The sequence below is a fragment of the Elephas maximus genome, chromosome 11 (assembly GCF_024166365.1).
Source record: "Elephas maximus indicus isolate mEleMax1 chromosome 11, mEleMax1 primary haplotype, whole genome shotgun sequence".
NCBI classification, from domain to species: domain Eukaryota; kingdom Metazoa; phylum Chordata; class Mammalia; order Proboscidea; family Elephantidae; genus Elephas; species Elephas maximus.
The window spans coordinates 115,167,623-115,183,690 of NC_064829.1; the positions used below are offsets into that span (position 1 = coordinate 115,167,623).

Consider the following 16,068-nt stretch of genomic DNA (forward strand, 5'->3'; position numbering starts at 1 on the left):
GTTAGGAACTTTTCTGCGCCTCCATTCCTGCATTTGTAACATGGGGATAATAAGATGACTGCACTCTCTCAGGGCATTTGCAGGGATTAAAAGAGCTGTTCCATCTTAAGCACTTAGAACAGAGCCCGGCACATTGCAGGTACTGTTATTGTCAGCTTCTACCGTTACGTCCTTGTGTGTGTTGAGTAACAGATGCCGTTTATCTTTCTTGTTTGGCAGCACAGAATCCCTCTGGTTTGTAAAAGATTTAGTCCAAAATGACAGTCCGTCCAGTAATGCTGACTGACAGAGAAAACCATGAGAGTGCTGTTGCCCGGCTGAATGGGTGACTGGGCTGAAGTTACTCACTGGGCCTCTGTTTCAGATGGGGATGGTCTAATGATAGTGACTGGATCACAGGATTATTATGTTTGTTGAATTAATACAGTTATGGTATTCGAGCAGTGTCTGACTGCTGGTAAGTGCTCAGTATATGCTAGCTATTGTTATCCTAGGAGCCCTGGAAGCTCAGTGGTTGAGAGCTTGGCTGTAACCAAAAGGTCAGCAGTTCAAATCCACCAGCCACTCCTTGGAAGTCCTATGGGGCAGTTCTACTCTGTCCTGTAGGGCCACTATGAGTCAGAACCAACTTGACAGCAATGGGTTTTTTATTATCCAATGTTTGCCTTTCAGTTCTGAGGCCAAAGACTTAGTTGAAAATGTTTTGCCCTGTAGTAATTGTATCTGTTCAGAATGCGAAAACAGCTCAGTTCCTGAGTCCCTGCTCTGTATCAGTTGTCTAGTCCGCCGTTACGGGGAGTGGCCCACTTAACTTACTTTGCTTAGAGAGTTTTACAATTTGAAATATGGTGTTCACTGGCCTTTTGTTGAACTTCTGGACTGTCAGTTTGATGAGGAAACAGACACTACCCACTTAAGCTCTCTGCTGTGTCTCCCCTACAGCACCCAAAGTGTTAACTGTGGAGCTGTACTGTCTGGGTTTGTGTCCTCACCTCGCCACTCCCAGGTGTGGGACCCTGGGCCTCAGTGTTCTCATCTGTAAAATGGAGGTGATAATACTACCTTCTTCCTTGGATTGTTGTGGAGGCTTAAGTCTTTCATCCATATGAAAGTAGTTAGGTACTTATTCCAAGGTCAGCTTCTCAGTGAGGCCTTCCCCCGGCCCCTGCACTTCTGATCTCCTTTCGTGCTTTATTTTCCCTATTACCCTGTTGTCATCTGACATTTATTTTGTATATCGGTTTTATTCACGTCCTACGTCTTTCATTCTGCCCTGTCAGAGTGTGAGCTCCGGAGGGCAGGGGTTTTTGTCTGTCTACTTCTACTCCCTGCCCTTCACACAGCACTGCCTACCTGTCAAAGGAAAGGGGAGAACAAGCAGTCACTGCTGGAGACGTGACTGCAGAAGCTCCGTGAGCCTGAGTTGAGTGCAACAGGGACTGAACGGGTGGCTGAGGCAGCTGTGCCACGTGGGACCTCCTGGGAACAGGTGCTTCTGACTTGGGCCTTTTCTCTGCAGGTGTCGCTGGAGAAGGTGCTCGGCATCACAGCCCAGAACAGCAGTGGCCTAACCTGCGACCCCAGCACAGGCCATGTGGCCTACCTGGCAGGGTGAGCAAGCGGGTGGCTTCAGCCTCTAATCACTGCTGGGGAATTTGGAGCCTTTCTAGTCTGGCCTGGGGAGTCATGGGTGACTCTGTCTGGGCATCGTCTCCCCGGTCTGTAGAATGTGGAGAATGCAGCCTACTTCTGAGGGCTGTGGAGAGGATCCTACGGGCCCGTCTGTGTCTAGAACAGCACCTGGCCTGGAGCGAGGGCTGCGGAAGCCTTAATTGTGACTGCAGGTGGAGGTCACAGTGATTCTGGGAGAGACAGGTGGCTTAGGCCAAGCGGTGGTATCAGGCAGCCTGGATCCGTGGCCTGGCCCCACCATGTACGCTCTGCCTCTCTCTGGAGCCTCTGCTTCTAGACCGTAAGGCGAAACTAGTGATGCCCTGCCCCTGGTGGCTGAGGGGAGGGAAGGAGAGCCTGCAGCTGTTTACTCCACAAATTCCTGCTCTAGGTGCTGAAGGGACCCCCTGCTGGGGAGGGCAGGGCAGGCCCGTAGTAACTCCCAACAAACAGTGTCTGCGACTGGGTTTTGGGAAGCAGTCCAGGGAGAGGACAGGACGTGGGCTCTTGAATCCGGTGTAGATTCACATCCTGCTCTGCCCCTGACCTGCTGGGTGACCCTGGGCAAAGGCCTTTCTCCCTCACTGACCTTCAGTTTCTTCACCTGTAAAATGGACTAGAGACCTGAGCTCACCTGGCAGCTGGGAAGATTTAAAAACATAAGGCCTTTGTTAGCCCAGAGCCTGTAGACTGGAAAGCACAGAGGAAGTACTGGTTTCTGTTTAAGAACACGTTAGTAGTAAAATGTTCAGCGCTCTAGGATTCTCAGCATAAACACCCAGAGAAAGAGGCCAGAGAGGATCCTCTGCTCAGGGGAAGCTTTGTCTGCGTGTGGGCTCTTCTGCTGGGACTGGAATCGTCCCTGGACTTCAGCGCGTCCCCCAGTTCGGACACATTTTCCTCCCTCTTAACAGCTGTGTGGTGGTGATTTTGGACCCCAAGGAGAACAAGCAGCAGCACATCTTCAATACTGCCAGGTAGGCTGGGGCCTGGGCATGGGGGGGCCAGGGTCCTGGCACATTCTCCCTCCCCCACATATTCTGGAGGGGCTCAGGGGTGGGTGACTCGCTCATTCACTCACTGTCAGCTCAGCCACCTTCACCAGTGCCTGCTATGTGCCATGCCTCTTCAGTTGTCAGGGGCACAGCAGTGAACAGGGGAGACAAGAATGTCTGTTGTGACAAATGGTGGCCCGGGGGGGAGAGCACTGTAAACCAGCAGGCAGGTTACTGGTGCACCATGATAAGTGCTGTGGAGGGAGTGATGGGGGGAGAGCTCTGTAAACCAGCAGGCAGGTTACTGGTGCACCATGATAAGTGCTGTAGAGGGAGTGATGGGGGGAGAGCACTGTAAACCAGCAGGCAGGTTACTGGTGCACCATGATAAGTGCTGTGGAGGGAGTGATGGGGGGAGAGCATTGTAAACCAGCAGGCAGGTTACTGGTGCACCGTGATAAGTGCTGTGGAGGGAGTGACGGGAGAGAGAGCACTGTAAACCAGCAGGCAGATTACTGGTGCACCATGATAAGTGCTGTGGAGGGAGTGATGGGGGGGAGAGCACTGTAAACCAGCAGGCAGATTACTGGTGCACCATGATAAGTGCTGTGGAGGGAGTGATGGGGGGAGAGCACTGTAAACCAGCAGGCAGGTTACTGGTGCACCATGATAAGTGCTGTGGAGGGAGTGATGGGGGGGAGAGCACTGTAAACCAGCAGGCAGGTTACTGGTGCACCGTGATAAGTGCTGTGGAGGGAGTGATGGGGGGAGAGCACTGTAAACCAGCAGGCCGATTACTGGTGCACCGTGATAAGTGCTGTGGAGGGAGTGATGGGGGGAGAGCACTGTAAACCAGCAGGCAGGTTACTGGTGTACCATGATAAGTGCTGTGGAGGGAGTGATGGGGGGAGAGCACTGTAAACCAGCAGGCAGGTTACTGGTGCACCGTGATAAGTGCTGTGGAGGGAGTGATGGGGGGAGAGCACTGTAAACCAGCAGGCAGGTTACTGGTGCACCGTGATAAGTGCTGTGGAGGGAGTGATGGGGGGAGAGCACTGTAAACCAGCAGGCAGGTTACTGGTGTACCATGATAAGTGCTGTGGAGGGAGTGACGGGGGGGAGAGCACTGTAAACCAGCAGGCAGATTACTGGTGCACCATGATAAGTGCTATGGAGGGAGTGATGGGGGGAGAGCACTGTAAACCAGCAGGCAGGTTACTGGTGTACCATGATAAGTGCTGTGGAGGGAGTGATGGGGGGAGAGCATTGTAAACCAGCAGGCAGGTTACTGGTGCACCATGATAAGTGCTGTGGAGGGAGTGATGGGGGGAGAGCACTATAAACCAGCAGGCAGGTTACTGGTGCACCATGATAAGTGCTGTGGAGGGAGTGATGGGGGGGAGAGCACTGTAAACCAGCAGGCAGGTTACTGGTGCACCGTGATAAGTGCTGTGGAGGGAGTGATGGGGGGAGATCACTGTAAACCAGCAGGCAGGTTACTGGTGCACCATGATAAGTGCTGTGGAGGGAGTGACGGGGGAGAGCACTGTAAACCAGCAGGCAGATTACTGGTGCACCATGATAAGTGCTGTGGAGGGAGTGATGGGGGGGAGAGCACTGTAAACCAGCAGGCAGGTTACTGGTGCACCATGATAAGTGCTGTGGAGGGAGTGACGGGGGAGAGAGCACTGTAAACCAGCAGGCAGTTTACTGGTGCACCATGATAAGTGCTGTGGAGGGAGTGATGGGGGGAGAGCACTGTAAACCAGCAGGCTGATTACTGGTGCACCATGATAAGTGCTGTGGAGGGAGTGATGGCCTGGGCCAGGGCGGGGGCCCTATCAGAGGGCTCAGGGGAGGCCTCCTTAGGGGGAGACATGAGGGAACTGAGGGGGTGACCCATCTGAAGGTGTAGGGAGAGCATTCCAGGCAGGGTGAACAGCAGGGGCAGAGGTCCTGTGGTGGTTAAGAATTTGGGGTGGTTTGAGCAGTAGCCAAGGACCTGTGTTCCTAGAATGGGGGAGCAGGTAAGGGGGACAGGGGGCCGGAGCAGGAAAAGCCAGGCCGTTCTTGGCTCTTAGGGGTAGGGGAGGAGGTTGGCTATCACACTGAGTGCAAAGAGAACCACTGGGGGCTCTGCCAGGCCAGGGGTGTGCTTTCTTCCCCCCCGCAGCGCCCTGGCACACTCCATCTCCCCTGCTTGACCGCTCCACACTGTCTAGGCCTGCCGGAGGTGCTGCTTCCCCACCCGTGACACTCAGTCTGTCTCCCTTCCACAGCGTGAGCTCAGAGGGCAGGGGCTTTTTCGCAGCTCAATTCTGTGACCCCAGTGCTTCGAGCATCGTTCAGCACATTGATGGCACTTCCTGTTTCCTGAATGAATGAATGGATGGATGCGATTTGGGTTTTCCCTCTGATAAGAGTAGAGGCCAAAAGAACAGCGAGGAGGCAGGAGGGGAGGTGTAAGGTCGGTGGGGCTAGGCCCACCTCCCTCTGCCTTTGCTAGAGGATTAGGGGACAACTGTGGAGGCAGGCTTCATTGAGCAAACCCCGAACCCCTCATTGAGTCTCCTGGCACCATTAGTTTATTGGGGGAGGCCCTTGGCCCTCAGTGGGCCGTGGCTGGTGGCCAGGGCATCCGCCTTGGGGTTGATCGATTTACCGTGTCGTCCTGGGGGTATGGTCCCAGTAGGTTTCTGACCATTCTGACCTTTGGGAGGCACTTCATCTCCCTCCTTGGCATAACTCCGGCTCAGCCCCTGTGGCCACTGCTGTCCAGGTGGACAGAGAAGTGGTGGACTTTCTTCTTCCCTCGTGGTTACTAAGATATGGCAGGTGGGGCCCAGATTCCCTCTTGGGGGAGGGGGGCTTCTCAGACCCATGGCACCTGACCGTGTTCCAGCACTGGTGTGAAAGCAGAGCTGGATTCTGGTCCTGTCCCAAGCGTTTACTAGCTGTGTGATCTCAGGCAAGAGACTTCTCCTTTCTGAGCCTCTCTGGAAACGTAACAGCCATCTCCCGTGGTGAGAGCATCCTTATGGCAACACCTGCAGACCTGACACCCACAGACTCGAGGTCTGGCCAACGCAGTGTGGTTGAAAGACTGGAGTTAGGTGATGTTTAAAGTTTTTTACACAAAAATCCAGTCGTCCCCCTTGTTTTTGGAAACCTGAGAGGTTCTGGCCCCCAGGACTGTACTCCCCTGTGACAGCTATGGGCCAGAGCCTGGTGGTGTCTGTCAGAGCCCCTCTTATCCGTGTTGCCTCCCTGACCCCTCTAGGAAGCGGGGTGGATAACCCTGACCTGGAGCGGATGGCATGGAGGTGGCCATCCCCAGGGGCCAACACGTCTGCCTTAGGAGGTGGGCGGCCAGCGTGGGGCTTTTCACCTGGCTGCATGTCAGAGTCGCCTGACCCCCAGACCCACCCCCAGAAAAGGCCGAGTCAGTGGGTCTGGGGTGAGGCCTGGGCATTGACTTTTTTTGGAATAACTTTAGACTTAGAACAGTACGTTTTGCCCAACTTGGCTTTACCACGTTTGTTTGATCGTGCTCTGGCTATACCTGTATGACCTTTTACCACGTTTGTTTCATCGTGCTCTGGCTATACCTGTATGAACTTTTTCGTGAACCATCTGAGAATATGTTACAAACCTAAAGCCCCTTTGCCTGTAAATACTTTCATCACCACCATACATCAAGCAAAAGCAGTCATGTAGCCCACCACACCTGTACAGCGCACACCACTATCCCAGGTAAAACCGGGGCTCTGTCAGGAAGGAAGGAGGCCGAGTGGACACCGGCCAGGCAGCTCACCCCGCCTGCTGCTGTGAAGAGCTAGTGGAAGCCGCCGGGGCCTTGACATGCTGATGAGTGTTCTGTGAGGTTGTCAGAGACTCGCTCAGAGGTGGTTACGTAGTTATCTGGACACTGATTTCTTCAGATGAGGGAGACTGTGAAGGAACTAAGGTCAAAACAGGATTAAAGGAGAGGAGAGAGGAAAACGCCTCACAGCCTGGGGATGGTGAATATTGCTGCCAAAAGTGTGCAGGCCCGCAAAGAGCCAGTGCAGCCGCTCAGTCCCTGTGCAGCCTAGCTGGGGTGTCGGGGAGAAGCGTTGTGGTCTGCAGAGTTTCCCGAGCACCTTGAGCGTTCAGCAGTGGAGCAGGTGTGACAGGCCGTCTCCGGGGATGGCTGCCGTGTCCTTTCAGCAGCACACCCCCTAGTTCAGCCCCACCTGTACGGTTGCCTGCACCTGAGTCCCCGAGAACTCCTGAGGTTTCTTAGGGAATGCAGTCCTGCACAGGGAGAGGGAAGGAGGGTTCCCAGACCATGTCCACCTGTCTGGATGTGGGGTTTTTGGGAGAAGGGGACCTTTCCTCTTCCCCATTTCCCTTCTGGTGGCAGTGAATGCAGGCGGAGATGCACTGTGCGCTGTACACAGGCAGTACCGGCTCTGTGGGGGCCCCTCAAGCTCACCTTCTGCTGACCTTTTCCGTGACCTGGGGGTGAGGGTGGGCAGAGTGCTATGACCATAGCCAGGCTGGGGTCTGGCTGCCCACCCTCAGCAGACCCAGTGACCCACCCCTTTCCTTGCCCCCAGGAAGTCCCTGAGTGCTCTGGCCTTCTCACCTGACGGGAAGTACATAGTGACAGGAGAGGTGAGTCCCCAATCCTGATAGACTGTGGGGAGGGGTCTTGGGAGGATTTCTTCTGCTCCTAGCCAGTCTGGGGAGTCCCTGAAACAGCCCATTCCTCAGCTGGAGAAGCCCTGGGGCAGATGGAGGAGGTGGCTGTCAGGTGTCTTCTGGCAACTTTAACCCCAGGAGCCTCTCTGGCCCTGCCTGGCGCAGAGCCCAGCAACAGTAACCGCCTTGCTTTCCCAGAATGGACACAGGCCCGCTGTGCGCATCTGGGATGTGGACGAGAAGAGCCAGGTGGCGGAGATGCTGGGCCACAAGTACGGCGTGGCCTGCGTGGCCTTCTCACCCAACATGAAGCACATCGTGTCCATGGGCTACCAGCATGACATGGTGCTCAATGTCTGGGACTGGAAGGTGAGAGCCACCTGGTGGCTTGGCAGCCGGTTGCCAGAGGACCCTGTGTTCTGGGCCCTGGAGAACTAAATGGGATAATTTGGTAAAGCGCTCACTCATTCATCAAACGTTTGTGAGCACCTGCTCCATGTGATCCCTGTGCTGGGCGCTTAGCATGGGGCACTTTACAAGCTCTCAGCTAGTGGAATTGTTATAATTTTTTCTTACTGACCAACTGTGTACTTGGGCCAGTGACCCTGTGTCTTCATCTGTAAGGTGGATCTGATAGTAACATCTGCCCCGCCGGGTTGTGAGGCATCAGTAAGTTTAAGGTGCACTTCAAGGCTGGACTTGGGAACAGCCGGACAGGGGTGTGGCTGGGAGTAGGCAGAGTGGGATCGTGACCTGGCTCTGCCTAGAACTTACTATGTGACCTTGGGTGCGTGACTTGCCCCCTCTGAGCCTGGCCAGTTAGGGGAGAACCCCCCGAGTAGGACTATTGAGGGGACTCCCTGGGTGACCATGTGCAGGGCTGCATGCTGTGAGGGCCCAGAGTAAGAGCATGTGTGGCTGCTGGGGGTGGTGTCATCCTGCCTTCTGTCTGTGCTGTCCCCACACCATGGTGGCCCTTGGGGAGAGCTCTGGAACACCCTCTCATGTGGGCATTCTCCGAGTCTCAGTCTCTTCCTCTGGAGGTCAGGCGTAATGAGAGTTCCTCACATGCGGCCCGCCCCCTGGCGAGCCTGAGGAAAGCAGGCTTGGAGCTGGGGAAGCAGGGATGCCCAGAGCTGAGGGCAAAGGCATGAATTATTGGGTGGGGTGGGTGCCGGCATGAGTCTCTCTGCACTGATTCTTGCAGAAAGACATCGTGGTGGCCTCCAACAAGGTGTCATGCAGGGTCATCGCCCTCTCCTTCTCAGAAGACAGCAGCTACTTTGTCACTGTTGGGAACCGGCACGTGAGGTTCTGGTTTTTGGAAGTCTCCACTGAAGCAAAGGTGAGTTTCTGTCCCTGACGCCTGGGCCAGGCCTTGGGAGTAACCGGGGTGCTCAGGAGTGTGGCTTCTCCTGGGCCGGCTCTCTAGGTGCTAACCCACAGCTCCTGCCAGGACCCCTAACCCAGGGGCCAGGCCTCGTTCCTGGCCACTGCTTCCGGCTCCTCTCCCCACAAGTGTTTGTTCTGGTTTTTCTTTCTTTCTCCACCCAAAGGGGTTTCTTCGTTTTTCTGTTTTGCTGTGTTGTGTCCTCTGATCACAACAGACCTATGTGTGGCTCTGTTGGGAGTCAAAGCCACGTGGGCAGCGTCTCACTCTGCCCTGCTGTATCTCCAGGTGACAGGGACAGTGCCCCTGGTAGGGCGCTCGGGCATCCTCGGTGAGCTGCACAACAACGTCTTCTGTGGTGTGGCCTGCGGCCGGGGCCGGATGGCAGGCAATACCTTCTGCGTGTCCTACTCGGGCCTCCTCTGCCAGTTCAACGAGAAGAGGGTCCTGGAAAAGTGGATCAACCTGAAGGTACCATCAGCAGGGAGACTCCCCATGACGCACCTCCAGGGATGCTCAGGAGTGCCCCTACTTGGTAGTTGACCACACAATCTCTGGGTTGATTTCTTATTCTGCTTATGTGACTCTGGGGACATGACTCCCCCTCTCTGAACCTTGTAAAATAAGAAAGCTGCCGCCTATCTCCCAGGGTTGATAAGGTTGATAAGGGTTGAGAATAAAATACATAAAACAGTTATTCTAGTGCTTGGAACCCTATAATGGGGTCAAGGTTACAATTGTTTCCCCAACATGGTTTGATCCAGTTTGCTTTTCTCTTCTTCGCTGAGCACTCTTGGCTGGTGGGAAGGCTGCTTTTTTTTTTTTTATTTAAATCTCAGTTACCATTGATTTAATAATTTTTTAATCAAAAAAGGCTACACAAAATTCATAGAATTTTAAATTAGAGAATGATTTACCAACATATAATCAAACTACTCTTCTTCGGTTTCTGAGGGTTTGAGTCCAAGCTGTCCTCCCCATCCAAGCCTGGATGCCTGTTTGGCTGTCTGCAGCAGAGTTGTGTTTTATGCTCCTTTTCCCGGCATGCCCTTGTGACTTACCTCCGGAGGTCACCTTTGGGGTTGATGGTGTGGTGTTGGGCATGTGGAAGAATTCTGAGTTTAATCTGTCTTCCCTTGTTGGCTAAACTGTTCGTTTGATTTTTTTTTTTCTCATTTGAATTCTCTTGCTAGAACTTAGTGTTTACGCAAGTCAGAAGCTTTCAAAAGACAGATGTTTAGTGCCTCAAACAACTTGTGAGTTAAGCCCCGTTAGACTTGGAAGAGCCCCTCTAATCTGGCACTTGCCGCCCTCCCATCTGTATGTCTCAGAGGGCAGGGAGTCTTTCCTGAATGTCCTTTTGACTGTGCTGTGAAGTATAATCTTTCTGAAGTTGTTTTTAAGCGGTAGGGAATAAAATTTCAGCTATAATTCAGTACTGTTACTGCAAGTGACCTGTGTGAGATAGCAGTCTGCTGAACAGATGTTGCCACACACAGCACTGACAGGACTCGCAGGTGGCACCGACGGTACCCTGCAGGCAGCACCCATGGTCCTCTGCAGGCGGCACCCACGGTACCCTGCAGGCGGCACCCACAGTACCCTGCAGGTGGCACCCACGGTCCTCTGCAGGCGGCACCCACGGTCCTCTGCAGGCAGCACTGACAGTACTCACGCCAATGACAACTCTGTCCCCCTCTCGTCTCTCTCTGCTGGCACGTCTCCCTCAGTAGTGACAATAGACATTATATCCCAATTTTGGAAATCTTAAAACACGCTAAAACAGGCTTCTTAGACACAAGGAACTGTAAGGCTTCTCTCCAGGCCCAAGGCTTCCCCATCAGTGCCCACATCCCTGGGCCAGGCCACAGGAAGCCCCCAGTTCACTTGGTCCCTTTTGCCCCTACAGGTCTCCCTGTCTTCCTGCCTCTGCGTCAGCCAAGAACTCATCTTCTGCGGCTGCACAGATGGGGTAGTCCGCATCTTCCAGGCCCATAGCCTGCACTACCTCACCAACCTGCCCAAGCCTCACTACCTCGGGGTGGACGTGGCGCAGGGCCTGGAGCCCAGGTACTGCCCAGCAGGGAGGAGGGAGGGTCCAACCAGAGCCTGCTCGCTGACTTCCGTCCATGCGTCCGTATTTGCCTACCCATCTGCCTATCCTGCAAATATGAGTGACTGTTTTAGGCCCTGGGCATTGCAGTGGTGGGCAAAGCAAACAAGGCAAGCACCAGGATGAGACGAGGGGCTGGTGGGGGGCGTGAGCAAGCAAAGGGATGTTGTTAGGTGCCATCAAGTCGATTCTGACTCGTAGTGACCCCATGTGACAGAGTAGAACGTCCCATAGGGTTTTCTCGGCTGTAATCTTTATGGGAGCATTGCCATATCTTTCTCCTACACAGCCGCTAGGTGGGTTCCACCCTCTATCCCTTCAGTTAGCTGCTAAGCACTTAGCCATTGCACTACCAAGGCTCTTTAAACAAAGGGATAAATAAAATTTCAGATAGTGATAAGTGCTTTGAAGAAGAAAAACTCAGATCAAGCACAAATAAATAATGGAATGTATGCATCCATGTGGCAAAAAAAAAAACGTATTAAATAGCTATTAAGTAGAGCCTTGGTGGTGTCGGCAGTTCAAATCTACCAGCTGCTCCTTGGAAACCCTGTGGGGCAGTTCTACTCTGCCCTGTAGGGTTGCTATGAGTCGGAATTGACTTGATGGCAACGGTAACAAGTTTGGTTTGGTTTTGGTTAAGTGCCAGCTCTGAGCTAGCAGCAGGATACGGCTATAACGAGGCAGCAAAATCTCTGCCCCAATAAGTCCTACAGGCTAGTGAGAGCTCAGTGATAAACAAGTACACAAATAGTCATAAATGCTGTGGTGAAAGAAAGCAGGAGTCAGGAGGAAAGGGCCTGGAAGTTGGAGCTGTGTTGATGGGAAGCCTCTTCGGTGAGAAGGAGCCAGCTGTGTGGAGAGCTGGGTCTCAGGCAGAGGGGACAACACACTGAGCTTGGCGTGTTGCAGGAACAGCCAGGGCTGTGTGGCCAGAGCCCTATGTGCTGGGAGAAGAAGGTAGGAGATAAAGTTCGGGCATTCACAGAGGTCAACAAAAGGAGCTTGTAGGTCAATGATCAGGCCTTGTGTGTTAGATTCTCTGGCTGCCGTGTTGAGAGGAGGTAGAATGGCTGGGCTGTGGCATATCTTCCCCTTTGTTCTAAGTCTGTTTTATTGGGGGGAAGGAGGCTATGTAACCAGGGGGTGCTGGGTGCCGGGAGGTCACCTCTTAATAAATTGCTAGATACTGGCTCCTGGGTCTCTTTTCCAAGAGAGACCCTAGAGTGGCCAACTGAGTGGCCGTGAAGGAAAGAGAGGGTGGGTAAGCAACCACAGAAGGTAGAATGTTGCAACAGCCTGGCTGTCTAGCTCTGCCATCTTGTGCTGTGTGCTGTGTGCTGTGTGCTGTGCAGCCTAAGGCAAGTCACTGCACATCCCAGTACTTCAGTTTTTTCATCTGTAAAATGCAGCACCTACCTCTTGTGGTAGTTATGAGAACTCCATGCAGCTAAAGCTCTCAGCCTGGCACACAGTAAGTGCTCAGGAGATTGTAGCCTTTGTACAGGAGGCTGTAGGCCAGAAGACGGCCGTCTAGGCCCCTGCACAGGATATTTGATCCTGCGTTGGTGGGGCCAGTGAGAGACAAGGCCTGAGGCGCATGCTTATTAGCCTTCTGTGCTCAGAGAGAGAAAGGGAACTTGGCTTGGTGGGATGAGGTGGGAGAGATGTTAACAGGAGTCAAAAACTCAGATGCCGTCTGGTGCCAGACGGAAGCTTCCAATTGGCCACCTCTGTATCAGGAGCCAAAGGAAGAAGGAAGAAGGAGAAGTAGAATGGGAGTGGGAGAGATGAGTGGCTACAAGTATCATGAGGGGTGGCATTGCCAGGCAGGAGGCAGCTGGGGGCCTCAGACATGGCTGTCACTACTCTCAGGGCCATCGATGGTGATTGATGACCCTTGCGGCCTTGTTAGCTTCCTCTTCCGCAGGAAGGCTGAAGCAATATATCCAGACACGGTGGCGCTGACCTTTGACCCCACCCACCAGTGGCTGTCCTGTGTGTATAAAGACCACAGCATCTACATCTGGGATGTCCAGGACATCAACAAAGTGAGCAAGATATGGTCAGAGCTATTCCATAGCTCCTACGTCTGGAATGTGGAGGTGAGCCCCTCTCTCCTTCCCTCTGCCCCTGCTCAGCCCCCATTTGGATGCTTAGCTGGGGGAAGCTTCTGCAGAATTTGGGGAACCCATTCAGCCATTCTTTCAAGAGATACTTATTGAATCCTGCTACGTTTGAGGCTCTGTTTTAGGTGCCGGAGACGTAGCTGGGAAGAAAACACAAAAAGTCCCACCCCATGGAGCTGACATTCTGGTGGGAGAGTCAGACAGTAAACTCGTGAACATCAACATACAACACGCCAAGTAGCGATAGTTCTCTGGAGAAAAATAAAAGTAGGGGAAAAGAGAATCTAGAAGGGAACGTGGTCAGGGAAGGTCTCTCTGAGGAGGTGACATCCGAGCAGAGAGCTGTAGGAAGGGACGGAGGAGGCACGTGACAACTGGGAAGGACAGCAGGAGCAGAGGCCCTGTGGCCAGAGCGTGCATTCCTCAGAGAGCTTGTAGAGTAGGGCCATTGGTGAATTTTATTGCCTTTTTAAAATGATTAAGAATGAATTATCTTTTTCATTTTTTAAAAGCTGTTTTTAGTACTCCTGCGTATAAGACAGCTGATGGAGGAAGAATAATGTTCTCCTTATTTCTTTCTGCTGAAATCTTCTGCTACTGGGAGTGTTTGCCCAGAGAAATTCTGTTTTCCTTGGTGCAGCGCAGGGCCATGAGAAGTAGCTTTGTCCTTCTGACTAAGCGCCGTCTCAGCCCTGTGACCCCGCTTTAGTCCATCTGCCTTTGAGCGTCTGATATTTTTGTTCACAGCACTTCTCTTAACAAGAATGTTTTTAAATAACTTTACTTATTCATGAGTATGTTCTCCTTATAAAAAGGTGACATATTACAGATAAGGCTGAAAGCCTAGTTTGATCGTCTCCTCATCCCTTCCCCGCCAATCCTACAATCCTACTCCCTCTAATGCTCACCACTGTTTTCAGTTTATTATGTCTTGTTTTAGTCATTTCTGTGTGCTTACCTGTGCAAAGAAAACATCCTTCAGGTTTGTTTTTCTTAAATAAAACAAGAGTTCTAGAAAACCAAACAAAAGCAATCACAGGTTATCAGTTTCTATTATCAGCTGTTGACGCTCAATGAGTAGATCCGTTTATTTATTGGAGATTGTAATATGGTGATGTTCTAGTTCTAGAATTTCTTTTTATGTTAATGGGACTTCTTATATGAAGAGGCACTTTCCCTCCTCTGCCATCTGGTCACCTAGTGGTACAGTTCATATAGGAAAGGCAGGGGTAAATGCTTGGTTCTCTTCCTTTATTTACTAGTTTTCAAGACAATGAATTGGTTCTCTAGCCTCCAAAAATAACTAGTTTTTTTTAACTTAATATTATAATAAACTCATATATTTAAATATATTTGACATGTTTTAATCCATTGCAATAATTAGCATTGTTGTAGCCCTTTGATCCTTTGAGAATCCTAGTTTTCAGGGACACAGGGGATGATGGAATTAGAATATGCCCAGTTGCTCATTTGCTTTTCCCCTCATTACACATACAGCAGTCTAAGAATGAAAATAATTACTCAGTTCTGAAAAATAGAGTCATTTTTTTCATCTGTTTTCTTCAGTTTTTTAACATCATGCTTTATCTACGTGGTCTGAGCACATAGCCCTTATATACGTATTTTTTCCCTTGGATTCTTTTTTTGGGAGGGGTGTGGGTTTACTTCCATGTTTTCTGTTATGGTAAAACATCCCTAACAAGATGAACCGTTTTAAAGCATGCAGTTTAGTGGCCTGTAGTACACTGACAGCGTTGTGCCACCATCACCACTGTTTTGTTCCAGAACGTCTTCACCACTTCACACTTTCCCAAGGTGACCGCACCATCTTACATTCCCACCAGCAGCGAATGAGGGGGCCAAATTCTCACATTCTGACCAACACTCGTTATTTTCCGTTTCAAAATTATAGCGATCCTCATTGTTGTGGAGTAGAACCTCATTGTGGTTTTGATTTGCATCTCCCTGATAACTGATGGAAACCCTGGTGGCGTAGCGGTTAAGTGCTACAGCTGCTAACCAAAGGATCGGCAGTTCGAATCTGCCAGGCGCTCCTTGGAAACTCTATGGGGCAGTTCTTCTCTGTCCTATAGGGTCGCTATGAGTTGGAATCGACTCGATGGCACCGGGTTTGGTTTTTTTTTTGATAACTGATGGCGTTGAGCAGCTTTTCGTTTGCATTTTGGCCATCTTTGTGATTGTGTATGGAGCGCTGGTGGTGCAGCGGTGAAGAGCTCAGCTGCTCACCAAAAGGTTGGCAGTTGAGATCCAGCAGCTGCTCCTTGGTAACCCTATGGGGCAGTTCCTCTCTGTCCTAGAGGATCACTATGAGTTGGAACTGACCCGATGACAATGGGTTTTTGGTTTGGTAGTTGCGTATCTTTGGGGAAATGCCTATTCAAGTTCTTTCTCCGTGTATTCTGGGTAGTAGACCCTTATCGTACATATGACTTGCAAATATTTGTTCCTTGTTTCTTGACAGTGTACATTCATGCAAAGAAATCTAATTTTGATGAAGTGCAATTTATCTTTTTTTGTTGTTGTTGTTACTTACGCCTTTGACGTCATATACAAGAAACCATTGCCAAATCCAAAATCATGAAGATTTACACCTACGTTTTCTAAGAGTTTTGTGGTTTTAGCTCTTGAATTTAGGTCTTTGATCCATTTTGAATTAATTTTTGTATATGGTGTGAGGTAAGGCTCCAGCTTCGTTCTTTGCGTGTGGATATCCAGTCAACTCAGCATCATTTGCTGAAGAGACTATTTTTTCTCCTTGTTGAAAATCAAGTGACCACAATTAAAAAAAAAAAATATATTATTTTATTTTATTTATTTATTTTTTAATTACATGGGTTTAATTCTGGATTGTCAATATTCCATTGATCAATATGTCTATCCTTATGCCGGTACAACACTATTCTAATAGTGTAGTAAGTTGTGAAAGTGGGAAGTGTGAGCCCTCCAACTTTGTTCTTTTCAATATTGTTTTGGCTATTTGGGGTTCCTTGCAATTCCATATGAATTTTAGGATCAGTTTTTCCATTTCTGCAAAAAAGGCTTCTGGGATTTTGATAGGGATTG

At 51.1% G+C, this 16,068-nt stretch overlaps 1 protein-coding gene across 2 annotated transcripts in view; it reads left to right on the forward strand.

The window, feature by feature from the left end:
- WDR62 (WD repeat domain 62) overlaps positions 1-16,068 on the forward strand; it is a 46,467-nt gene that overhangs the window by 2,358 nt on the left and 28,041 nt on the right. For both annotated transcript variants that reach the window (XM_049900572.1, XM_049900573.1), the window contains exons 2-9: positions 1,520-1,611; positions 2,586-2,648; positions 7,268-7,325; positions 7,551-7,721; positions 8,560-8,697; positions 9,031-9,213; positions 10,652-10,812; positions 12,771-12,960. In XM_049900572.1, coding sequence (XP_049756529.1) covers positions 1,520-1,611; positions 2,586-2,648; positions 7,268-7,325; positions 7,551-7,721; positions 8,560-8,697; positions 9,031-9,213; positions 10,652-10,812; positions 12,771-12,960 — 1,056 coding nt within the window. The remainder of the gene's footprint in view (positions 1-1,519; positions 1,612-2,585; positions 2,649-7,267; positions 7,326-7,550; positions 7,722-8,559; positions 8,698-9,030; positions 9,214-10,651; positions 10,813-12,770; positions 12,961-16,068) is intronic.